General features: G+C 45.5%; 1 protein-coding gene across 2 annotated transcripts in view; it reads right to left on the bottom strand.

Moving 5' to 3' along the window:
• DNAH1 (dynein axonemal heavy chain 1) overlaps positions 1 to 25,768 on the bottom strand; it is a 1,058,897-nt gene that overhangs the window by 224,153 nt on the left and 808,976 nt on the right. For both annotated transcript variants that reach the window (XM_029599497.1, XM_029599496.1), the window contains exons 55-58: positions 20,825 to 21,016; positions 17,658 to 17,825; positions 15,079 to 15,270; positions 10,266 to 10,397 (exon numbers count right to left, since the gene is read on the bottom strand). In XM_029599497.1, coding sequence (XP_029455357.1) covers positions 10,266 to 10,397; positions 15,079 to 15,270; positions 17,658 to 17,825; positions 20,825 to 21,016 — 684 coding nt within the window. The remainder of the gene's footprint in view (positions 1 to 10,265; positions 10,398 to 15,078; positions 15,271 to 17,657; positions 17,826 to 20,824; positions 21,017 to 25,768) is intronic.

Here is a 25,768-nt window from a genome sequence, read left to right as displayed (position 1 = left end):
AGCAATCAGCGAAGCAGTTCGTGCTCCATGCGGTTATTTGCAAAGTGTCCCAGGAAATGTGTGGAGAATGTTTCTGCAGCCACGGTAGTCCCAACACTATCGGATGTATAGATTTATTTAATACATAGAAAGAGATTTCTTCCTTGTGGAGAACTTCGGTACTGAGCTCAATGAAGAAGTCTTAGCTTCAATACAGCCTGGTAGAGGAGTCCCATGAATGGAGGATACTCATAAAGGTGGAAGACGTGGCAGAGTAGGAAGTTGCAGTTGTTGTACTAGATCCACTAGGATAAGGTTCCCTCCAGCCCAGGAGTCTATAAAGGCCAAGGTAGAGAACGAGGTCCCAGCATACTCCAGGGATACCGGTACCATGCATTGGGGAGCAGGATACAGCCTAGGACCTAGGCTTGGGAGTTTTCTGGCCGCTCCTTGCACTGTGCCAACATGTGCCCTTTGCCACCACAATAAAGGCACAAACAAGCCTAGCGAGCGAGGCCGCCTTCTCTCTTTGGAGGAAAGTGGGCTGCGTCCCAGCTGCATGGGCTCCTCGCTTCAAGTAGAAGGAGATTCGAAAGACGAAGCCAATGGACGGGAGAACGACAGAGCCAGAGGCACTGGTCTCTGTGCAGGCTTAATCTCACGAGCTCTTTGCTGGAGTCGGTGATAGATGCGTCCTGAGAGATTGATCAAGGCCTCTAGATCATCTGGGAGGTCCCAGGCTGCCAGCTCATCTTTGATGCGTGATGATAGACCCTCCAGAAAGATACTGCGCAACCAGTCATCCCGCCAACCCAGTTCGGAGGCAAGGGTGAGGAATTCAACCGCATAGTCCACCAATGGGGAGAACCTTAGCGTAAATGGAGGATCTTGGCTGCAGCTGTATACTGTCGTGCTGGTTCATCAAACACTTGCCGGAAAGCGTAAGCAAATTGTTGGAGGTTTCCCAGCAAAGAATCATTTCGCTCCCAAAATGGAGATGCCCAGGCTTGGGCCCTGCCGTCTAGCAAGGAGAGTATGTAAATCATCTTCACTTGGTCAGTGGGGAACTGTGCGGGTCATAAGGAAAACTGCCTAAAGCAATGGTTCAGGAACCCACGACATTGTTTGACGTTCTTGCCAAACCGAGTTGGCACTGGTAGATGCATTGCAACTGCTGGAGCTGGAGAGGGAGCTGAAGGGGGAGCGGCTGCCTGAAGAGCGGCGTCCAGATGACTGGCCAGGCATTCGACAGTGGCTGCTAGAACGTCCAGGCAATGTTGTTGCTGTTGTAAGCGCTGGGCTATGCCAGGGATGGCCTGAAGACCGGACAGGTCATCCGGGTTCATGGCCTTGCAAACTGTTAGGATTTGTGGACCCTTGAGCCGGTTAGTGGATGGAGAAGATCCACTGAAGGAAGACCTGCAGCGACCTCGTAGCTGGGAGCTCGAACAGGCCAGGAGGAATCCAGTGAACTATCCGAGTCAAGGCAGGCTGAAGTGAAACAGAGCCAGAGGAAGTCCAGAGGTCATGGCAGGCAGCAGAGGTGCAAGACGAGAATGTGGACCAGCAGTCGGGGTAAGCAGCGAACTAGTGAAAACCAGGGACAAAACAAGGATGAGGACGGGCAGCAGACAAGGAATACCAGAAGCCAAGCCGAAGTCAGGAACCAGGAAGACAAGCCAAGGTGGAACAGGAACTGGAGCAGGAAGGCAGGAGCGGAGCAGGAACTGGATCAGGAGCACGGAGGCAGGAGCAAGCAGGAACTGGATCAGGAACACGGAAGCTGGAAGAAGCAGAATCAGCAACTAGATGCTCAAAGAGTGAACCTTGTTGCAAGGCAAAGTAGCTGTGCACTTGGACTTCCTTTTATAGTCCCCAGCTGATGACGAGCATTTAGGGGTCGGGTCGAGGTTTCCCGCCATGGCCCCTTTAAATGCCGCAGAGAGATGTAAGAGGCAGAGCCAGGCTGGGAGAGCAGTCGGCGTGTTCCTTGTGGTGAGGACACCGAGAGAAGGCCCCAATGCGGCTCGGGACGGAATGGAGTGAGCCGAGAAGAGCCACTGAGAGGTGAGAGGGGGACTGTCTGTGGCCGCCCGCGGCCAGCATTCTTAACAGCCGGCCCCAGCAGACAGACAACACCATCTGGAGTCTAAGCATATATATTGTCACGGCTGGGATTGGGTCTGGGAGAGTGGACCCACGATAATATAGTAACAAAAACTTAGAAATGATGGCAGAAAAAGACCAAACGGGTCAATGATGTTCCGATGAATGTCAGTATATAAAAATCAACAAATAAATAAATAAAATCCAGTCTGCCCAGAAAGTTTCTTAATATATATATATATATTTACACCAATTTATATTCCGCTTATTGCTAAATCTAGTGCAAGGTGGATTAAAGAGGACATTCAAAGTAAATAAATACAGTTCGGCAAAGTAAAATACAATGCATACAAAACATTGAAGATCATACAATAAATAAAATATAACCAGCTATAAGCTTCCTTAAAATACAGAGTTTTGAGTTTATTTCTAAAATTGTTAATATCTTGTTCCTTCCTCAGCTTCACTGGAAATGCATTCCACAAAGTTGGCACTATATAAGAAAAAGCCCGGGCTCCTGTGACTTGCAATCTATACCTACTCAATGAAGGTATAGCAAATAACTGTATACCAGTTGACCATAATGTACAAATGATAATATATGGTCTCATCTAATACCCAAATTACAGTAGCTGCCTCCATATAAAGATTTATGAATTATTATAAGCAGTCTAAACCGAGAAAGCCATTTTACTGGCAACCATTGAACACAGGCCAAAATAGGGGTAATGTGTTTGAACAACTTAATTCCCAAAAGCATTCTTGCAGCAACATTTTGCATAAGCTGCAAAGCACACACATTTGTTTTAGGTAAGTCTACACACAAAGCATTGCCATAATTTTACTTTGCTGTGAACCGTTACAATGGACCTCTTAGTGACGGTATTTAAAACCTAATAAATAAATAAATAATCTAATTGACCAAATAATATGGCCTGCAAGACAATACAAAATAGTTCTTGAGATCATAGACTTTTTAAAGGCCTCACAAGTTTTAGATTGTAAAACGTGGTCTGAACAACATGTTTTAAGTGGGCTTTCATACATACTACTCCAAGATACCTAGCTTCAAACATTATTAAGACTATCCCATCAAATGGGAACTATTTGGTGGTGCATTTTCCCATCCATAATAATGTAGTCTGAGAGATAGTTAAGGCTAAGGATTTATCACTTAACCAGCAATTAATCATTTTCATACTATTGCGAAACCTTTGTTCTGTAATTTCATCATCAATTGAATAGGGGATAAAAAACTGAATGTCATCAGCGGATATAAAATATGTGAAATCTAGTAACTTAATTTGGCCAGGTGGGCATAAATAAATATTAAATAAAACTGCCAGGGGCTGATCCTTGGAGAACTCCACATTGCATGCTCTTCCATTGCAAGTATGAGTCTCCTACATAGATTCTGCTGCTTATGACATCCAGCATTAAATCAAAGACTCACTATTAGGGGATGTGAAACATATGCAGTGAGGAACAACAGAGAGAGATAAACTTCTAAATCCAGAAAGCCAAAATACTCACTAAAAAACACACAATTGATCATTTCTCAGGGGAGCACCTTTTTCATAAAGCAAAATTGCTTACCTTGTAATAGGTATTATCCCAGGACAGCAGGATGTAGTCCTCACATATGGATGACTTACCTGAAGGAGCCCTATTGCGGGAAAACTTTCTGTCAACGTTTCTAGAAACTTTTGACTGGCCCTGTGAGGCCACTGAGCATGCCCAGCATGCCATGATATTATCTGCCACAGGGGTCTCTCTCTAGTCTCGTATGTAGCAATAAGCTTTAGCAAAAATAAAATAATAAAAGGTAAGATACCCAACTCCACGGGGTGGTGGGTGGGTTCTGTGAGGACTACATCCTGCTGTCCTGGGATAACACCTATTACAAGGTAAGCAATTTTACTTTATCCCAGGACAAGCAGGATGCTAGTCCTCACATATGGGTGATTAGCAAGCTAGAGGCTGAGTCATTTTGTAGTGAAGCAACAGTGAAGTATTGTTGGTGAAAATGAGGCAGCCGAAGATCACAGCAGGTTGGATGTGAAGGAGTTGGGATCAAACTGGAAACAAGTTCCTTAAGACAGATTGTCCATAGACTGAATCTTGTCGTCCTTCTTTATCTAAACAGTAATGAGCTGCAAAGGTGTGAAGAGAACTCCATGTTACTGCTTTACATATGTCAAAGATTGGCACTGAACGATAGTGTGCTACTGAGGTTGACACTGCTCTTACTGAATGTGCCTTTACTCGTCCCTGGAGAGGAAGGCCTGCTTTTTCATAGCAAAACTGTATGCAATCTGCTAACCAGTTGGATAGAGTATGTTTATCCACTGCTTTACCCAGTTTGTTTGGATCATAAGATACAAATAACTGAGTGGATTTCCTGTGGACTGCAGTGCGGTCTAAGTAAAATGCTAGCGCACACTTACAGTCCAAGGTATGTAAAGCCCATTCTCCTTGGTGAGAATGAGGCCGTGGAAAGAATGTGGGTAAGACTATGGATTGGTTCAAGTGGAATTCCGTAACTACCTTGGGGAGGAATTTTGGATGTGTATGGAGAACCACTCTGTCATGTAGGAATTTTGTATAGGGTGCATATGTGACAAGTGCTTGCAGGTCACTAACCCTTCTAGCTGATGTAATGGCTATGAGGAAGATAGTCTTCCATGTGAGAAATTAAGATCACAGGAATTCATGGGTTCGAAAGGAGAAGGCATGAGTCTTGTTAAGACCAGATTCAGGTCCCATTCTGTGACTGGTGGCCAAATTGGTGGTTTAAGTTGAGTTAAACCTCGCATAAACCTGCTGCCAAGAGGTTGTATGGATATTGGTGCATCTCCCATCTTGTTATGGTAAGCTGAGATTGCACTTAAATGAACTCTTACATATGAAGTCTGGAGACCAGAGCCTGAAAGATGGTATAAGTAATCTAGTAGAGAAGCTGTGCGGCAGGAGAAAGGATCTATACTCTTTTGCCTGCACCACAAAGTAAACCTTTTCCATTTCGAAGAATAGTTCTTTCGTGTTGAAGGTTTACGTGAAGCTATAAGCACTTGAGATACATTGGTTGAAAGATTGAGTGGTTGTAAAATCAAGCTTTCAACATCCATGTTGTCAGGGAAAGGGATTGAAGGTTGGGATGGCGCAACCGACCCTGACCCTGAGTTATGAGAGTGGGAGCTACTCCCAGGTAAATGGGATCCCTGATCAAGAGGTCTAGAAGTGTGGGAAACCATACTTGTCAAGGCCAATATGGGGCTATGAGTATCATGGACCCCTTGTCCTGTTGTAGCTTCATTAGAGTTTTGGTTATGAGTGGTATCGGAGGATACGCGTATAGAAGGCCTAAGTTCCAAGGGCGAGCAAAGGCATCCTTGGCTGGCTGGTTTTTCTGTTGGTGTAGAGAATAGAATTTGTTCACTTTGTGATTCAGATGTGACGCAAAGAGGTCTATTGTTGGTTGTCCCCAACGTTGAAATATCCTGGTCGATACTGAGGGATCCAGGGACCATTCGTGTGGTTGGAACTGACGACTGAGTCGATCTGCCACTACGTTGTGAATGCCTGCCAGATAAGTGGCCCGGAGAAACATTGAGTGTGTTAGGGCCCAGGCCCAAATCTGTGCAGCTTCTTGACAATGGAGATACGAGCCAGTACCTCCCTGTTTGTTGATGTACCACATGGCTACTGTGTTGTCCGTTTGGATCAGAACAGTCTTGTGTGAAAGGCAGTCCTTGAACGCATGCAGCGCATAACGTATAGCCCGAAGTTCCAAAAAATTGATTTGAAATGTTGCTTCGAGTTTTGCCAAGTACCTTGGGTTTGGAGATTGTTTATGTGAGCTCCCCAACCCAAGGTGGATGCATCTGTAGTTAAAGTTATCTGTGGGACTGGTTGTTGGAAGAGTAGGCTCTTGCGCAAATTGTCCTGTTCTCCCACCAAAGTAGAGATAAACGTAGCTGGTGGGTTACTTGAATTAGAGTATGCAGTGGTTGAATGGCTTGGATCCATTGTGATCTTAGAGTCCCATTGGGTTACCCTCATGGCTAGCCTTGCCATAGGAGTGACATGAACTGTGGAAGCCATGTGGCCTAGTAAGGTTAGAAACTGATGAGCTGTTGCTTGTTTCTTTGCGTGAACCGAATTTACCAGTAGGGAAAGTGTTTCTGATCGATCCTCACGTAGAAAGGCCTTTGAGAGGATGGTGTTCAATTCTGCTCTGATGAATTGAAGCAGGTGAGATGGAGTAAGATGGGACTTTTGATAATTGATGAGAAAGCCCATGGAGTGAAGTAGAGTAATTGTTCAACTGAGAGAAGTCAGCGCTCCTTGTTGAGATTGACTTCTGATGAGCCAGTCGTCTAAGTATGGAAAGACATGGACACTTTCCTTGTGCAAGTGTGCTATTACTGCCAGACATTTGGTGAATACTCTGGGAGCAGAGGCAAGCCCGAATGGTAGTACTCTGTACTGGAAATGTCGACGACCTATCATGACGCGCAGATACTTGCGATGAGGAGGGAATATTGGAATGTGAGCGTAAGCGTCTTGAAGATCCAGAGAACAAAGCCAATCTAGTGTTTGAAGAAGTGGCAGCATGGTGCCTAAAGACACCATCCTGAATTTTTCTTTCTTTAGAAATTTGTTGAGATTTCTGAGGTCTAGGATGGGACGTAGGCCTCCGGTTTTCTTTGGAATGAGGAAATAACGGGAATAGAATCCTCTGCCCTGCTGAGTCCGGGGCACTGGCTCTACAGCCCTGGCTTTCAGAAGGGTGGATAATTCTACTTGTAATTAATGTATGTGATTTTCGCTGAGAGAAAGAGGTCTCGGAGGAGAAACTGTTGAAATTGAGAGGAAATTGAGTTGGTAACCTCGAGATATGATTGCAAGTACCCATTGGTCTGTTGTTATTTGAACCCAATGGGTGTAAAAGGAGGATACTCGACCTCCTACCGGAAGCTCTGGATGAGGATTGGAGAGACGGCAGTGTTCCCTGGAAATGGCCTCAAAAACCAGCAGCCAGACCAGTCTGTGGTGGAGGTTGAGGTCTGGATGTTCTAGGCTGTCTGGGTTGAGCCCTTTGTTGTGGTCTAGAAGACCTGCTTCTAGATGTAGAGGGGTAATACCGCCTCTATCTATAGAAAGGTCTTCTATAATCCTTCCTTTGAGGCTTACAAGGTGGCTGCGAAGGTGGATCTTGCGGGATCAATGATAGTTGTTTCAGGGTTTCTGTATGCTCTTTTAATTGAGCAACTGCATCCTGCACCTTAGATCCGAAAAGATTGTCACCAAGACATGGGAGATCTACTTACTTGTCTTGGGCTTCAGGCCTGAGGTCCGAGGCTTTAAGCCATGCCCAACGTCTGGCACTGATACCCGATGCAGCCACTCTGGAAGCCGTCTCGAAACCATCATAGGCCACACGCACCTCGTGTTTGCCTGCTTCTAGCCCTTTATGAATGATCATTTGGGCTGCTTCCTGATATTGTGATGGAAGTGATGGAATAAAGTCCTGCATTTGTTTCCACAAATCCCTTTGGTACTGGGTCATGTACAATTGATATGAAGATATCCTAGAATTCAGCATGGCTCGTTGATAGACTTTCCGCCCCAGGGAATCCAGAAATCTGTGGTCTTTTCCTGGGGGATTTGAGGAGTGTGGTCTAACCCTTTTGGACTTCTTTTGTGCAGACTCTACCACTACTGACTGGTGAGGAAGCTGTGATTTTTGGTAGCCAGGAGCAGACTGCATCAAATATGTAGTGTCCATTCTTTTGTTATTAGCTGGCACTGAGCATGAATGTTCCCAAATCCGTTGTTGTAATTACAAAAGCACCTCATGGATTGGTATAGCTACCACTTATTTTGGAGGGTCTATGAATTGAAGAACCTCCAATGTCTGTTGTCTTACAACCTGCTCTGTTACTAAGGTGAATGGAATGGTGTTAGCCATTTCCGACATGAAACCTTCTGAAGAGGTATCTGAGTGTGTATCACTCCAAGTATCATATGGATCCTGTCCAGGTGGAGAGATTGTGGAAGTTCTAGGTGGTCTAGGAATTCCTGAAGGACCTGGCATTGGATCTTCCAAGGGTGAGTCCTCCAGGTTTTCTTTCCCAGGTTTGGGAGGGAGAGCACCAACCACCTCATCTAATCTCTTCAGTAGAAGTTGGTAGAGTGCCAGTTCTGGACGTTCCGGGTCCCCAGGAGTAAGTGGCTTCGATGGTGATGGTGGTGGAATCGACGATGGCGTCTGTATCTTCAGTGGTGTTGCCAGGATCACCTTAACTGGAACCGTTGTAGGTGACGGCAGCGATGGACTCGTCGGTATCGGTAAAGGTACTGGCATCGGTTCAATAACCGGCATCGGTGAAGGCACCGGCATCGGCGAAGTCGTCGGAATAGGTGTTTGTTCTTTCAGGACCTGGAGCATTGCTTGTCTGATAAAATCGGACAATTCCTGCAATACAGCCGGTGTATTCAGAGCGACTGTACGCGGTGGCGGTGTAGGCTTCGATATGACGTCCGCAGAGCCCTGTGGAGGTTCGATCGATGCAGGTATAGGCCCCGGGCGCCAAAGGTAGCGGAGTTTCCTGAGATTTTTGCCGTTTAGCGGTCGGTTCCCCCGGGGAGAGGGGCATTGCTGGAGTCGATGCGTGTTGATGCCAGTGGCGATGTTTTGGTCGATGCTCGACTACTGACCTTATCAATGCCGTCGATGTCGATGGATGATCGCCCGATCCTTCCAGAAGACGTTTTTTCAATAAAACTCGCTTTGTAACACCCACCGGAGACGACTTCGTTGATGATGAAGGAGAAGGAAGGAGCTGAATGTGAAAGAGATGTTCCATCTTCTTCTGTCGAAGTTTTCTTCCTTTAGGAGTCATCTCTGCACATTGAGGGCAGGATGAAACATCGTGTTTGTCTCCTAAACAGATAACACACTCTAGGTGTGGATCTGTAATAGACATTGTTCTATTGCAAGCCGGACATTTTTTAAAATCGGAAGCCATTTTCTGTCGACGGCCGTTGATGAAAATGGAAAAAAAAGAGAATGAGAAAAAGTTTTTACTAAAAGTAAAAACGAGACTGAGTTTACTCACCGGCCGGTGGAAAACTGAGAGAGATCTCTTATGGGAGAAAATTTTTTGAGAATTCGATGACTTTTCAGTTAGATATATTGTGAGGAAAAAACTCACAAGGCTCCTGATCCGTGATGCTTACAGCAGCGCGGAAAAACGAAGACTAGAGAGAGACCCCTGTGGCAGAGAATATCATGGCATGCTGGGTATGCTCAGTGGCCTCACAGGGCCAGTCAAAAGTTTCTAGAAACTTTGACAGAAAGTTTTCCCACAATAGGACTCAGTCAGTGATGTCACCCATATGTGAGGACTAGCATCCTGCTTGTCCTGGGATAAATACCTTTCATGTTATATTAAACAATTCTTGAAGGCTGACTAAGCTAGGAATAAAGAAAACATGATGCAGTCAGTCCTGCAGGAGGACAGAAAATATAGTGTTACCATTGACTTTAGTCTAGAATTTAATAGATAACGTATAGGCACCTGATTGACATTTTTGAGCTGCACACTAGGAGGCCAATATTCAAAGCGTTTTAGCTGGATAATTCACAAGTTATCTTGCCAAATGGCAAGTTTTAAATTCCCCAGGTTCTTATCCAGCTAACTTTTAGCTGGATAATATTAATAATAATAATAATAATAATTTTTTATGAATAGTCCACCTTTTGTGACTCCTCAAGGCGGATTAGATTCAGGGACTGTAGATGTTAGTTGGATAAGTAATGGGCATTTCGGGGGAATTCTGGGGCAAGGATGAGTTAGCCGGGTAACTTTAAACCTAACTGGTGATATTCAAAGATAGCCGGTTAGGTTTAATGTTATCTGGCGAAAGGTACAGTTGCTGGATAATTTTAATCAGGAATATTCACTGGGATGCGGTGAAAACCTGAAGAAATGAGCCCATGACATTAAGAATAGGACAAAAATTTAGTGACATTTTTGGAATTATTCATGCAACAGCTATCATATGCTGGATCATTCTTTCAAATGGATAAACAAAGATTTCAATAATCATGTGTTTTGACTGTGCAAGTCACTTGCTTCCTTATAATTGGCTTTAAAAAGTTTTACCCTTACCGTGAAAGGACCAAGGTATGCTACAAATCCAGATGAGAGCAGTACATCGCCTGCAATGTTATCAACCATGAATTCCAGGTTCTGCACCGTTTCATGCCAGCGCACCTTCTCATCTGCCAGTCCTGTGATTAACTAGGCATAGACCACAAGTGAAAATAGTCACGTAAGTACAGACACACAAACACATCCATCCAGAGACACAAAAACAATAATAAACAAACAGTGGAATGAAAGATCTGTAGATGCATATACTCAAGCCACTTAGACCACACAGAAAAGACAACTATTATGGAATGCCAGCATTCAATAGACAGCTACCAATATTCCAAAATAATCTCACCAGGAAAATGAGCCAACATCATAAAACAAAAACAGAGAATGAGTATGTTTAAGTTCTTTGATTATCTTGCATCCTTATACCTTCTGGGCAACAATGTAGATTAGACGCCAAGATAGTCCAAGTGTTAACTTTATTTGAATGGAGACTTGAATTCATACAAATGCCCGACTCAGGCAGAGTTTTGCCCCACTTGGAGCTGCCTCAGGGGCTGTATAAAGTTGATCTCTTTGTATGTATCAGAAACCTCTCTTGGGGTTAATACACCAAATATCAAATTGTCTAGTGGTTTCAATGTTGGTATGGTTAAATATAGTCTCCGCTCGAATATCTTAGCTGTATCCTAGCTTTCTTAGATAGCCTACCCTCTTGCTTTATCAATTCTTATACCTTCTCCAGCATTCCCATATCCTGATCAGCATTAAGGCCCCTAGTTACTAAGCACATTAAAAACTTGCCTTAATGTGTATTTTAATACACACATTAGTGTTCTTCCATTAACACAATATTTATTACATTGTTTTAAGTCTTAGTGAATACTGTGCTAAGCAGGTACTGTAGGCAGTAATGTATGCAAGTTACCAGCCATGGTAATGAGAGGCAGCCAACCCTTCTCTCCCACCCCAGACCATGAGAAATAAAAGGGCTCGTAGCTCCATGTTCTCCCCCAGAAGCCGCAGTCTAACCCTTAAAGATAGAAGGGCACTAGCCCCAAGAAGTACTACCCACCCCCACGATACCCCCCTCACCTCCAAGGACAAAAGTCCTGAGTGGCATCTTCCCAAACCTTCTCCTTATCTGGAGCCATTTTGAATAGCAGCACCAGAACAGCAGGAGCAATTGGGGATCACTCCTGTCCCCAAAGCCACTTTCTGCTCTCACAGAAAGGTGTAACATTTGTTGGGGATCAGAGTGTGGGCTAGGTGTTCTTGTGGTTAGCACCCCTTCTTTGGGAGGCAGGGGGAGCATTCAGGGCAACTTAGAAACCAGTCCCAATTCTTCCCCTGCTATTTTCTAATACCTGAATCCCCATCCTATTTTCTCTGTTCTCTCTAAACCCCATCCTATTCTTTCTTTGCTATCCCCCAATCCCTGAGTCCCCATTCTTCCCCCCGAGTCCCCATTCTCCTAGATTCCCCACTACCCACAAGTCCTCATTCTTCCCCTACTACCCTTAAGTCTCCTACTCTCCTCCCAGTTCTGAGTCCCGTTGTCTCCCCTAATCCTTGTTCCTGGTCTCCCAGTACCCACTCACTCCCCAAGTATCTATTCTGACCTCACCCAAAAGTCCTCCAGTTGTTGCTGTCCTACCCAGTCCCTATTCTTTCCCTGATTCCCAGTTTTCTTCTGCTCTTGTTCCTTCTCAAACCATTTTCTCAGTTCCTGCTCTTCCTTCTTTCAGACCTGCAGCCAGCACCCATAAGCAGGTACAACTGCAGTTCCTTCTACCTTCCTGCAGCCCCCTCCTCCATGGTGGAAATAGAAGGTTTGAACTATGGGGGTTCTTGTAACTATGGAGTCCCATGAGGTTCAAACATCAGCTGCTTGGTATGCACAATGCAAGTAGATAATGTTTGAACCATGTGGGGCTCTGTAGCTTCAGGAGCCGCCCCCCCTCGCGGTTCAAACAACTATTTCCACTGCGGGGGCTACAGGAAGGAAGAGGCTCAGAGGTTGTAGGACAGTGATGGCTAACCTATGACACGCGTGTCAGAGGTGACACGCCGAGCCGTTTTTGCTGACACGCGTAGAGTTTCGGAACTATCAATTTTTTTTTTTTTTTTTATCAGCTGTGCCGAGCCTTTTTTTTTTTTCGGCTGCGCCAACCCTTTAAAATTAGTTTTTTAGTTTTTTAGTATAGCCTCCAGCCCCCCCCCCCAATGCCCCCGGGCGCAGGGAGGCGCATGCGGCGCAGCGACAGGCAGATAGGCAGGGCCGTGGTGAGGCTCACTTCACCACAGCCCAAAGAAAAAGATCGTGTTGAACGCGCTGATGCTCCTCCTCCTTCCTGCCTGTGCGGCCCCGGAAGTAAAGGTTGCCGGAGTCGCGTGGGCAGGAAGGAGGTGAAGCATCAGTGTGTGCAGAAGAGGAGCATCACTTGCACTTACGGGCCGCCGCGAATCTCAAATCGCAGCGGCCCGAGAAGAGGAAGAAGCCCGGTAGCAGGGCCGCTGCAGAGCCCATCCTGCGCGACCTGCGAAGAGGAGGCCCAGAGGTGAGAGAGAGGCTGAGGGTCTGTGTGTGTGTGCGCGCGCGTGTATGACATGAGTTGAGAGATTGTGTGTGAGAGTGAGGACCTGAATGTTTGCAGAGACTGCATGTGCTTGAGCAAGACAGCATGTGGGAGTGAGAGAGAGCCTGTGTGTGTGAGTCAGACAGCATGTGCCAGTGAGAGCCTGGTGTGTGTGTGTGAGAGAGAGAGAAATGCATGTGAGAATGAGAACCTGACTGTGTGTTTGAGGGAAGAAGATGGAGAGAAAAGAAACAGAAAAAAAGACAATATAAAAGGAATTGGCAAAAAAAAAAAAATAAGAAAGGGAAGGTGGAAAAAAAAAAAGCCTGTGACCAATCAATTAGAAAACTAAGATCAGACAGCAAAGGTTAAAAAAAAAATATATATTTTTAGTGATTGGCACATGTAATCTTTGGGAATGTGCAAGAATAGTAACATCCCCAATAGTCATGTGGCAGCAGAGGAATGAGAGAGGTTCCGAGGTTGCTGGCAAAAGAGAGGGGGTCTGCCTTTAGTGTGTGCATGTGAATGAATGGGACTCTGCCTGGGGGTGTATGTGTGTGAATGCATGGGTGCCTGCCTGGGGGTCTGTGTGTGTGAGAATGAATTGGTGCCTGCCTGGAGGATGGAGCGGGAGTGGTGTAAAAATGAATGGGAGCCTGCCTGGGTGTGTGTGTTTGTGTGTATGTGAGGGAGCCAGTGAATGTGAGAGCATGAGTGTGTATGAGAAAATCCAGGGGAGTAAGAGTTTGTGTGGGAGGGGGAGAGAGTGTTTTAATTGAAGATTTAGCCGACGAAATTCAGCAACAAAAAAGTCACTAAGCAGGCAAGGTAAAGAATTATTTGTTTTTGCTTTATTAATAAATACAGTACATATATTAAAATTATAACTTGTTATTATTTAGAGCTACAAATATCACAATTATGGATTTTTCTAGAAGTGACACACCACCCGAGTTATGCTCGGTTTTTTTTTATGAATTTTGACACACTGAGCTCAAAAGGTTGGCCATCACTGTTGTAGGAGAAACTGCAGCTGCTAGCCAAGTTGAAGAGATTGGGGGATTCCTTTGAGAATCGGGCAGTGTATGGTGAGTCAAGGCGAAAACTGGTATTTTTTTTTTCATAGTGACTACTGATATTCAAAGCATGGGCCCCGTGTGCCCATAACTAATGACGCTCCAGAGCCTGAGGTGTTCCATATTGTTCTTCAAGCTGTGATACTGTGCAGACTAGAATATTATAATGCTCTTTGTTTGGGTCTCCCTGGCAACATATTATGTCCGTTGCAACTGGTGTAGAATGCTTCAGTATGATGGATATAACTGCAACCCCTATGCATGATCGTATCAATCCAATACTAGCCTCCTTGCACGGGCTGCCCATTGAACTGAGAGCCTGCTACAACGTGGCATTACTTATTCATCAAATTACCTATGGGAATCTTGATTGTTGCATAAACACACTTTTGAGGGTTTAGAAACCACCACGATCCTTAAGATCTAAGCAAAAGATCCTGTTAGAAGTCCTATCAATTAAGCTGGCATGTTTGGACATCATAAGAAACAGAGCCTTCTCAGTCACTGATCCACAGCTTTAAGAACTCTTTACCAATCTTCATTCGATCTATCAAATGTGAAAAACAAATCTTCAAAAAGGCCTTAAAAAAGAAGCCTGTACAACTCTGTTACCTGTTATAGCTCATCTGTTTGCATGCTTTGATGATAGTAGAAATGATAGTGTGTTGGTTTTTTGTTCTGTAATTTCTTAGAGTCTGTGTGATTGAATCAATATACTTTTATGTATGTTTTTGTGTTATTCACCTCAAACTGGTTGTAATGAGTGTGAACAACAAATTTTAATAAAATTCCATTTAAATACTGTATGGAATTTTCCAGGTACTTAACTGAATTAGTTATTGTCAGAGACAGGATACTGAGCTTGATGAACCCTTGGTCTGACCCAGTATAGCATTTCCTATGTTCTTAACTCAGTTGACTTAGTTAATATCCTAAGAGATGATAACATTAGCTTGTAGCATAGTAAATAACCTATTGGTTAATACCCTGGGAGATAATCCCATTAGATGGTACCTCAGGAAATAACCAAATTGGCTAATACCCAAGGAAAAAAACATACTGGTTGGTACTTAAAGCAAGAACTACAATAGACAGTGGTCATAGATAGAGCCCCATTAGATCATAGTTGGGAAGAAAGTCTTTTAGGCTGACTCCCTTCCTTACCTTGTCAGCTCGAGTCAGCTTCTGTTCACATTGTTCACACTTCTGCTCCAATTCCTCCTTTTTAGACACACAATCCTTATATGTGGCCTCAAGTGTAGCAATTCCGACTTCTACATCATATAATCTAGCCTTGGCTTTATCCAAGATTTTCTGTGTGACATCCAGGTCCTCCTGGGCTTCATGCAGGGCTTGCTGTAGGCAGAAAAAAAGAGCAAAGATACATTTCAAAAACTGACCATCCATTGTCAGTAGGTGCTATTGCAAAATTGGCATTTGTTTCTCTTGGTATGCAAGTGGTAAATGAACAGCACTTCCAACTATGATCAGACTAGGAATTAAAGTTGGAAATCAATATACCTCGTTTAGCAGAAATAGATTATTTTATTTATTTATTATTTTTTATATACCAACATTCGATCTGAGATATCACATTGGTTTACATTCAGGTACTGTAGATATTTAATTAAGATAACAAATATAAAAAAAATATATAAATAAACCCTTAATTCTGGGGGTTTAAAAGAAAAATATACATGTAACCCCATTCTGGGAGGTGGACTGCATTCTGATGGGGCCATAACTTATTTATAGTTCTTCAGGTCAGGGATTCCTGCCTAGCTCTTCCTTTTGGCTCTTTTCCCAGGGTGTGGATCATTTTTATGGGGGAAAAATTGACTTTCAAGTCCAAGTGCTAGGGGTGACCAGCGGCGGATTCCCGAGGAAGACTGGCCTTGGATTCGCCACCCAGGCCGGCCCAGGGCACATCATGTGGTCTGCTGAGCACGGCTCAGTCATGGCCGCGCACGGCAGACCACGTAACTGGAGCGACCGGCCCACCGGGGGATGCCCGATCCCCCGATAGGCCAATCCGCCCCTGGGGGTGACTGACTGCTTAGTGTTGTCCCTGGGAGAAGGGTAACTTTCTTCACTGTGTCCTATGTGCCCAAATAACCATACTGGACCTACTCACTGGATTAGTGTCCAAATTAAAAAGTCTTTACTGTTCACACGCTGCTGAATAATGACGCAATAAATATAATTTCAGCACCACAGGCTCTCTCACTTTCTTTACGGTCCTTTTTCCTCTATCTGCACAGGAATAACTTACACCAGGATCCAAAAACTTCTAGCTTCCAGGTTTGGATAACTAGAGTTCCCAGGTGGGCAGAGTACCCCTTGGTTGAGCAGGAGACCCATTCTGAACTAGCAAAAATGTAGAAATCCTTGTTTCTGCCCAGAGAGTCCAAATCTCTTTCTTCCCAGGGGGGTGAAGACTCCAGATGGGTGTCCTCAATGATCTTTATAGTTCTTTTACTCACAATTAGCAGATCTTCAGGATTTTTTAGGTTTCTCACAGACTCAGTCTCTCCTCTGGATCCCTGATGGGAGGAATATCTGAATGCAGGTAACTTATCCTGTTCCAATGCAGGAAGGAAGGGGCAGCCAAAAAACAATCTTCCTCCTGGATCTTTTAACTTAATGTCTTTTTCCCTTTCAAACTAGATTAACACCAGAGTTCCTCCTTTCAACAGGTCACTGTCACCTCTGTCCTTGCTGAGAGTTTGGAGGGCAGGTCTTCCCTAACCTGCACAGCCCCCAAAACAGGGTTTCCCAATCCCTGAGTCCAGGTGATGTACAGGCTTTCATAAGACTTCTACCAAGAAAAATCTTAAAACCCGAAAGCAACCCAGAGGGATGTACCAACCAGCTACACCAAATAGACTGGAAGAAAAACCCTCCTAACCCTGGTCAAGATCCCCAGGCTGGATTAGCCTGCTTCCTTTGATGGCCTGAACAATATAAATCAGATTAAGCACCTTGACTACCTCCTAACTCACCAAAAACAATAAAGGATTGCCCACAGACTCTCAGGAGAGAGCTGTTATAAAGCCTTTCACGGGGACGGCCATTCCAGATCCTACAAAGGGAAGCGCTGAATTTGAATGGATCCTCCCCCTATTCACTAACCTTTACTCGGAGTACTAAGGCACACCAAGGCCATAATGATAACAGACTGGCTGTCAGGGAGTAGTGGTGGAACCCCCAGAGACTAAAAGTTTCCTCTGTTGCTATAAGCAGCTCCCAGTGTAGTCACAGTGGTTGGTACAAAAGCCTGGAAAACCTGTCTCTGCCTCTTTGTGTAAAATTTAGCAATTCAGTATGTGAATACATTCCTTTTCTGATTATTATTGGAATGCCTGGTTCTGCTACATTTTGACAATGAGGATGTTGTATGGTGCCAAAACATCGAATACATAGAGCCTAAATTATGAATATGTAAGGCTTGAAGCAACCTGTTTCTATTGATTAGTTCCTCCACTGATTGATTCTTTTACTGTGCATCCTCTTTCAGTTCATTCTCATATACCGCTACTCTTGCTCACTCATTTGAACTTGGTGTATTGGGCAGAGTAATAACTACAATAAATTTATTTCCTTTAATATTTCTGGTGTAACATTTTGTGCTTTATGGGAGAAAGTAGTTTCCAATATTGGCTCTGTTCTAAACAAACACCAATAAGTGAATTTGGTGCTATAGTATGTGATGTTATAACAAAAGGTATATGTTATAATCTTACCCGTTTGGGTTCCACTGCTTTTGCTACAAAGTGGTACTTGTGCATGGCCCGCACCCACTGACAAATGGAGGTACAGGCTTTGGATACTCTAGCAATAGCAGCTGGCTGGAACTCCTCATTGTCGATATAAGGTTGGATGGATTTGATTACTGCATCAGGGATGTTATCCTATAAAAAAAAAAAAGGGAGAGAAAAGGGATGATACATTTAGTGGCCAAAATCCTCAGCTGTAATCAGTGCTATGACAACAGAACTCCTACATGTTCACTTGAAGGTGCAGGTTCTCATTTTGAATACAAATCATTACCTATTTCATGTTTCTGTCCCCATTAAACATTTCTCTTGTCCAGTGCATTCCACTGAAATATTAGAATGCTTCCCTTATTTTTACTTACGATATCCTTAAACCAGAGTTTTCAAATGTAGACAATGACTGGCACCAGGATTTGAATTTAAAGGTAGCGAAAGTAAGTATAAAATACATTGAAACACAATGGTTTGTGTGTGTTGGTGGAAGTGGTACTCAAAAGTTCCAAAGTTGTAAAACCAAATACTAATCTTACTTATTAGTCAGTCAAAAAGCTCTGAAAGCACTTATACTCTGCTTCTTTGGCCACAGGAGATCAATGCAATATATGACAGGATATACATGGAAGGGGATGTGGATGTGGAGAAAACGTGGAACATGCAACATGAATCTATTATGAGAACCAGATGAGAAGGAGTGAAGTGAGAGACCTTGAAGATAAAGATTGGCAGAATAGCCAGTTCCAATATTATTGCTGCAAACTGTGTGTCCACCCTTCACCTTCACAGACTATGGTTGGGGAACTGCCATTAACCATTGAGCAAATTTCCTGGTATATGACAGATAGTTTGGAAGAGAAGCATAATGGGAATTACATACTACAGAGTAGCCATCTATACCCTAAACAAACCAAAACAGTGGAAAATTGACCATTTCAAATTAACAAATAGCTAATTTACTGAGGTCAATATTGAGCAGGGCAGCAAGCAATAAGTTATTTAAGATATTCAGGGGGAAACCCATTCTGTTGAATATGCCAAATTAATTTAAAGGTTGCCTGGATAAGTTTACCCAGATAATTTTAGACCTGCTTTCACACCAACTACACTTAGACCCGGCTAAAAACTGGGTAGCACTATATCAGTGTTACCTGGCTAAGTTTAAGCCCCATCTCCAGAATCCTTCTGTACCATGTTTTTTTTTTTTTCCCAGTTAAGTTTTAGCCAGATAATGACTTACTCGGCATTTTAAAAATATCCCCCCTTTGTCCAGATAACTTTTCTCAAATACTGAGTGGTACCCTGTTAAATTTAAGTGGATAAGTCAGTTTGCACAAATAGCTGGCCTAAAGTTATCTAAATAACTTTATTTAAATACTAGCGGTGGCAGAGTCAGGTTTTTTTCCCCCCTCCGCCTTCCCCTTGCTCATTTACCTCAGTCACACATCCTCCTCCCCCTTGGTCACTCACCCCCCCTTTCCTCCCCTGTCCCCACTCCAACTTTCTCCCATCACACTCACCCCTCCCCCTTTGGTCACTCACCCCCCCCTTTCACTCCCCTGTCCCCACTCCAACTCTCACCCCTCACCCCTCACACTCACCTCTCCCCTCTGTGTCGCGGTGGCCCGCCACGCGTTGCAGTGGCAGAGTCAGGTTATTTCTCCCCATCTCCCCCTTCCCCTTGCTCATATACCTCAGTCACACATCATCCTCCCCCTTGGTCACTCACCCCCCCTTTCCTCCCCTGTCCCCACTCCAACTCTCTCCCCTCACACCCCCCCCCTTCACTCCCCTGTCCCCACTCCAACTCTCACCCCTCACACTCACCTCTCCCCTCTGCGTCGCGGTGGCCCGCAATGCATTGCAGTGGCAAAGTCAGGTTCTCCCCCCCCCCATCCCCCTTCCCCTTGCTCATATACCTCAGTCACACATTATCCTCCCCCTTGGTCACTCACCCCCCTTCACTCCCCTGTCCCCACTCCAACTCTCACCCCTCACACTCCCCCCCCCTCTGTGTCTCTCCCCTGACACTCACCGCCCCCTTCATTCTCCCTCCCCTCACTGTCACCTCTCCCCGCCTACTCCCTACCCTTTCGTCAGTGACAGCATACCCTCTCTGGATGTCCTTCCCTGACTCTGATCCCCTCCCGCTCGCAATGCCCTCCCAGGTGATCCCCCCCCCTTCCCTCTCCCTCTTGTGCGGTTCTGCGTGGCCCGCTCCCGAAGACGCGAGGTCAGCACGGATCCCTCCCTGTCGTGCACGTGAGCCATACCAGATCGCCGCCGCAGCTCCTCCCAGGTGTCGAAGTTCGGCCGGCCGACACCACCACACCTGATATCGCCGCCGGTCTGCCACTGCTGCTCCTCCCAGCGCCATGTTGGTCCTGCTGTGGCTGACGTGCGCTCCCGCCCGCGCATGCGCAGTACAGCAGCTTCATTTCCCAAGGTAGATAGCGTGTATTGCATGTCTGTCCAACAGATGTCGCTGTTTTCCCCACACACATGTAAAAATGTTTATATCTGTAACCGTGTGACATCTATGTAATCTAGATAGAGAAGAACCTTGCTGAAAGTGAAAGCAAGGTTGTGTCCAAATTTGAAAGCAATTGGTGCAGTAGTTTCTGAGATTATCGATTACGTCCAAACTATTTTACATTTTTATTTATATAGATTTAGTGGAACACTTATTCAGATAAGTTTGCTCAATATCCAGATAAAGATTACTGGATTAAGTTATTCAAATAATTTACTCGCTTGGCAGGCTTTTTTGAATGTTGGCATCCTAGTGAATTTAGATCTTCATATGGATAGCTCTGTTAGTGTGGCATAGCAAAAATGACAAGAGGCAGGTAGCACTGACCAATTTATTAAGGCATGAGCTTTTGAGCATAGAATCCATTTCGTCAGATGCAAGATGACAAAGTGGCTTTTGTCCTCGAAAGCTCATGCCTCAATATTTTGGATAGTCCATAAGGTTCCACCTGCCTTTAGTGAACACAGGTACCTAAATGTAGGTGGTCTGCCCTAGGTGGTTTTCAAAGAGGCCAATTTAGGTGCCTATCTCCTAAAGTTAGGCACCAAAATAGTTTGACAATTGATTCCTTTCATATACCCAGTCTTAAGCCATACTGATTTCTCACCTTGTCAAATTTAAATAAACCCTCCAAGAATTTGCCAGGATCCTGAAGGAGGCCCTTGCCTGGCTCCCAGTAGTCATCTATCTTGCTTCCTGGCTTTTCGCCTGGCACTTTCTTGGCCTTGATTCCCTTTATGATGCAGACAGCTTCAATCACAAGCTTCACTCCAACAGGAGGACGCTGCATTGCTCTTACCTGGAAACAAGGCATATTACAGCAGTTAATAAAATACTCTTCAGATTTCACAAGGCTAGGAGGAGGAAACTGACATAGATTTAATAGAGATGCAATATATCTAGTGCTTTAAAAGAATAAGGTCTATTGTAATGTGATATTATTGTTCTAAAAAATTAGTCTTTGTTATGAAGCTTGCTTTGTCAGATAAGTGCATTAAATGCAAATTGAGCTCTGGAATCCTAGGTCATCAATTTTGGGGATACTCTGTTATTAACAACATTTGGAAGTCTATTTTAAGCTATATTCATAGGGTTATGAATGTTTTGCTCCCATTTAAGACCATAGTTTTCTTGTTTGATAATTTCACCAATCGTTTCTTTTTGGTTGTTACTTTACAATTTGGATCAGCTTCCGTGTTGTTTTTTGGGACCTTGTTTGATAATTTACATGGAGTCGCATTTGGGCAAAAGTTTGTGAGACTTTGTATAAGCAAAGCTCTTTTATTGGCAATGAAGGTCATACTTCAGTGCTGGCTACAGGAAGACCCATTGACACTGACTCATTGGAGGAACCAACTTCATCATATGTTCATATGTGAGAAATATTTGGACAAGACTGATTTACATAAGAAGAAAAAAAAATCTTTAAACCAGTCTGGGACCTTTTTCTGCAATCCCTATTGCTTAGAGCTTGAAAGGAAAATTGGTTCTTACCTGCTAATTTTCATTCCTGTAATACCACAGATCAGTCCAGACCAGTGGGTTGTGTATCCCCACCAGCAGATGAAGTCAGAGAACAAAACCTTTGGGCACTGCTACATAACAGAGAGTACCACCTGCAGTCCCTCAGCATTGGCCTGTACCCAAGCCCAAACAACTAACCTTACAAAGGGGTGAAAGGGGTTGGAACCCAAAACACAACAGCCAACCACTCGCTCATAACGGAAAAACAAAAACCACTAGACCACCTCGGAACCTGCTCCTTCAAAAGCATCTGCAATAGGACAACAAAAATTCTTTCTTCAGCAAAACATTACATCTCAAGGCAGTCTTTTGGAATCTGAAATGGGGGTGTGCCTCTGGACTGATCTGTGGTATTACAGGAATGAAAATTAGTAGGTAAGAAACAATTTTCCTTTCCTGAACATACCCAGATCAGTCCAGACCAGTGGGATGTACCCAAGCCACCCTACACTCGGCGGGAACCCGAAAGACCCACGCGCAGTACACTCTCACCGAAGGATGATTCATCTTGTGCCCTAACATCCAAGCAATAATGCTTGGTGAAAGATGAAGGGAGGAGCAAACCACCGCCCTGCAGATTTCCTGTGGCAACAGAAGCTGACACAGCCCAGGAGGTAGCCTGGGCCCTAGTGGAATGAGCCCTCAGACCCAAGGGCACCTGACGCCCTCGGACAACGTAGGCTAAGCAGATAGCCTCCTTAATCCAGCACGAAATTATAGCCTTAGAAGCATTGTCACCCTTCTTAGGTCTGCTGAATATGACAAACAGATGATCTGAACGCCGGAAATCATCGATAACCTCCAAATAGCGTAAGAGAACGTGACGCACGTTCAAAAGATGAAGATCTCTCTCCTGAGGGGAATCCCGGGACCACTGCGGAAACCCTGGCAGGTACATCGCCTGATTGACATGAAAGGCAGACACCACCTTGGGGACGAAGGAAGGAACTGTGCACAGTGAAACTATCATCATAGATCCTAAGAAAAGGATCTTGACACGACAAAGCCTGCAACTCCGAAATCCATCGAGCAGAACAAATGGCCACCAGGATAACCATCTTCAAGGTTAAATCTTTCACCGGCACCCTGAGTAAAGGCTCAAAGGGAGCTCCACAAAGCACATGAAGTACCAGGTTTAAACTCCAATCCGGACACAATGGGTAGACGGGAGGGTGTAAATGTTTGACCCCCTTGAGGAACTGGGTAATATCCGGGTGAGCCACCAGCAAACGACCGTGAAACTTGCCCCTTAAGGCACCTAAGGCCACTTCCTGGACCCGAAGGGAATTGAATGCCAACCCCTTAGCCAACCCCTGTTGAAGGAAATCCAACACCTGGGGAGCATCTGTAGATAATGGATCCAAGGAGTGTAGATAATGGATCCAAGGAGCGCCTCAAAAAGCTTCTAGACTCTAACATAGGCCATGGAAGTAGCTGGTCGTCGCGCCTGAAGAAGAGTGGAAATGACCTGTTGTGAATACCCCCTCAATCACAATCGTCGCCTCTCAAAGCCAAGCCACGAGAAAGAAGTGATCCTCCCGATCCAAAAATATGGGCCCCTGATGGAGTACGCACAGGAGATGAGCCAGCTGCGGGGTACCTTCCAGAGTGATTCGAACCAGGTCCGCGAAATACAGATGATGCGGCCACTCTGGAGCTACCAGCAGTATGATGCCTGGATGTCGCTCTATGCATCGGAAAAGACAACTGATGAGAGGCCAGTGGGAAAAGGCATAGAGGAGAATTCCCATGGGCCAAGGACACACTAAGGCATCTAATCCTTCTGAGCTCACCTCTTGTCGACGAATGAAGAAGCGCTCTGTCTTTGCATTGGCCCAAGTTGCCATCAGATCCAACTGAGGCACACCCCCACCTGGTGCGAATGAGGTTCCAAGCTTCAGGAGCCATCTCCCACTCCCCTGGATTGAGCTGCTGTCTGCTGAGGAAGTCCGCTTGAACATTCTCTACCCCCACGACATCTGATGGGGTGATTCCTTTGAGATAGCACTCTGCCCAGGCGAACAAAAGCCTTGCTTCCAGTGCCACCGCAAGACTCCTTGTCCCGCTTTGCCGGTTGATATAAGCCACTGTTGTTTCATTGTCCAAGAACACTCGAACCATTTTATTTTTGACTAGGAGCAGGAAGGCTCGCAGGGCAAGTAAGACAGCCCTCGTCTCGAGGCAGTTGATGGACCAGGATCTCTCTGTTGGTGACCAGAGACCTTGAGCGGATCTGTTTAAACAAACTGCTCTCCAGCCTGACGGACTGGCGTCTGTGGAGATTACCACCCAGTTTGGCAGGTCCAAATCCACCCCCTGCTCCAGGTTGCTGCGCAAGAGCCACCATGACAGGCTGACTCTGGAAGCAGAGGCAACGGTAACTGGAATTGATCAGACACCGGGCTCCACCTCGACAACAGTGCATGTTGCAACGGCCGCCAGTGAGTGAATGCCCATGGAACCAAATCCAAGGTGGAGGCCCTGGACCCCAGGACTTGTAAGTGATGACAGACTGTAGGAGCCTCTCTCTGAAGGAGGGTCCTGACCTGATCTTGCAACTTCGTCACACGGTCTGATGCCAGGAAGACCTTGCCTCGAGAGGTACTGAAAAGTAGGGATGTGAATCGTGTGCCCGATCGTTTTAACTATCGGGTTCGGCTGGGGGGGGGGGGGGGAGAATCTGATCGTTAGAGATGTGAATTGGGATCGGTTCCGATTCCAATTCACATCACTAATTTTTTTTAGTGAGGCCCGCGCTGATAAAAAAAAACCCACCCCGACCCTTTAAAATGACCCCCTTAGCCTCCCCCACTCTCCCGACCCCCCCCCCAAACCTTTTACACATACCTGTTGGTCCAGGGGGGCCGCGGGGAGCGATCTCCCGTTCCCAGACCATCAGCTGCGCTAAAATAAAATGGCGCCGATGGCCCTTTGCCCTTACCATGTGACAGGGTATCCGTGCCATTGGCTGGTCCCTGTCACATGGTAGGAGCACTGGATGGCTGGCGCCATCTTTAAAGATGGCCATCCAGTGCTCCTACCATGTGACAGGGGCCGGCCAATGGCACGGATACCCTGTCACATGATAAGGGCAAAGGGCCATCGGCGCCATCTCTATGAGTGGCAGCCGATGGCCCGAGAGCGGGAGATCGCTCCCCGCGCCCCCCCCGGACCACCAGGTAATTTTAAAAGGTTTTGGGGGGGGGGGGGGTCAGGAGGGTGGGGGAGGCTAAGTTGGTCGGGTGGGTTGTTTTTTTTTTTATCGGGCCATCGGCGCCATTTATATTAGTGGCAGCCAAAATGGCGCCGATGGCCCGAGAGCGGGAGATCGCGCCGGGATCCCCCCCCCCACACTGGACCACCAGGTAATTTAACATTTTGGGGGGGTTCGGGAGGGTGGGGGAGGGTAAGGGATTGGTTTTAAAGGGTCGGGGTGGATTTAGGGGTTGTTTTGGTGTGCCAGTTTTTCCGCCCTCCCCCCAAATAATTCCCGTGCCCGATTTAACGATTTTTGACGATAAATCGGGGGAATTTGTATTGTATCGCGCACTCTAACGATTTTTGACGATGTAAAAAATATCGACGATTTTTTAAAATCGTCAAAAAACGATTCACATCCCTATTACGCAGCATTACAGATGGTAATGGTGGAGGGATTGCCTGAGTCGCAGCTATAGAATCAAGACGGGTGTTGAGTCGTTCCAAGGAAGACGCCATGGATTCCAGTATGCATTGTTGCTCCATGACTTTCTGGGCTAGTCCTGGAATAGCTTGACGAGCTGAGGCCTCTGCCGGGTCCATGGCCTTGGTATTCTGTTATGAACCGGAAGGTGGACCCCGTTTCAAGGTAGAGTCAGCGCTACCCAAAAGGGACTTGACCCAATTTAGATCTCTACCGTCGAAGGCAAGGCCAAATGTTGTAGATGTTGAAAGAATACTTCACCCTGGAAGCTCGTGATCCCCCCAAGAGGAGCCCGTAGGGACCCGGCCGCTGGGATTTAGGAGACTCTCTTGAAGACTGAAGATA

Source organism: Rhinatrema bivittatum, chromosome 4 (assembly GCF_901001135.1).
Source record: "Rhinatrema bivittatum chromosome 4, aRhiBiv1.1, whole genome shotgun sequence".
In the NCBI taxonomy this organism is placed as follows: domain Eukaryota; kingdom Metazoa; phylum Chordata; class Amphibia; order Gymnophiona; family Rhinatrematidae; genus Rhinatrema; species Rhinatrema bivittatum.
This window is presented reverse-complemented; position numbering and strand designations above follow the sequence as displayed.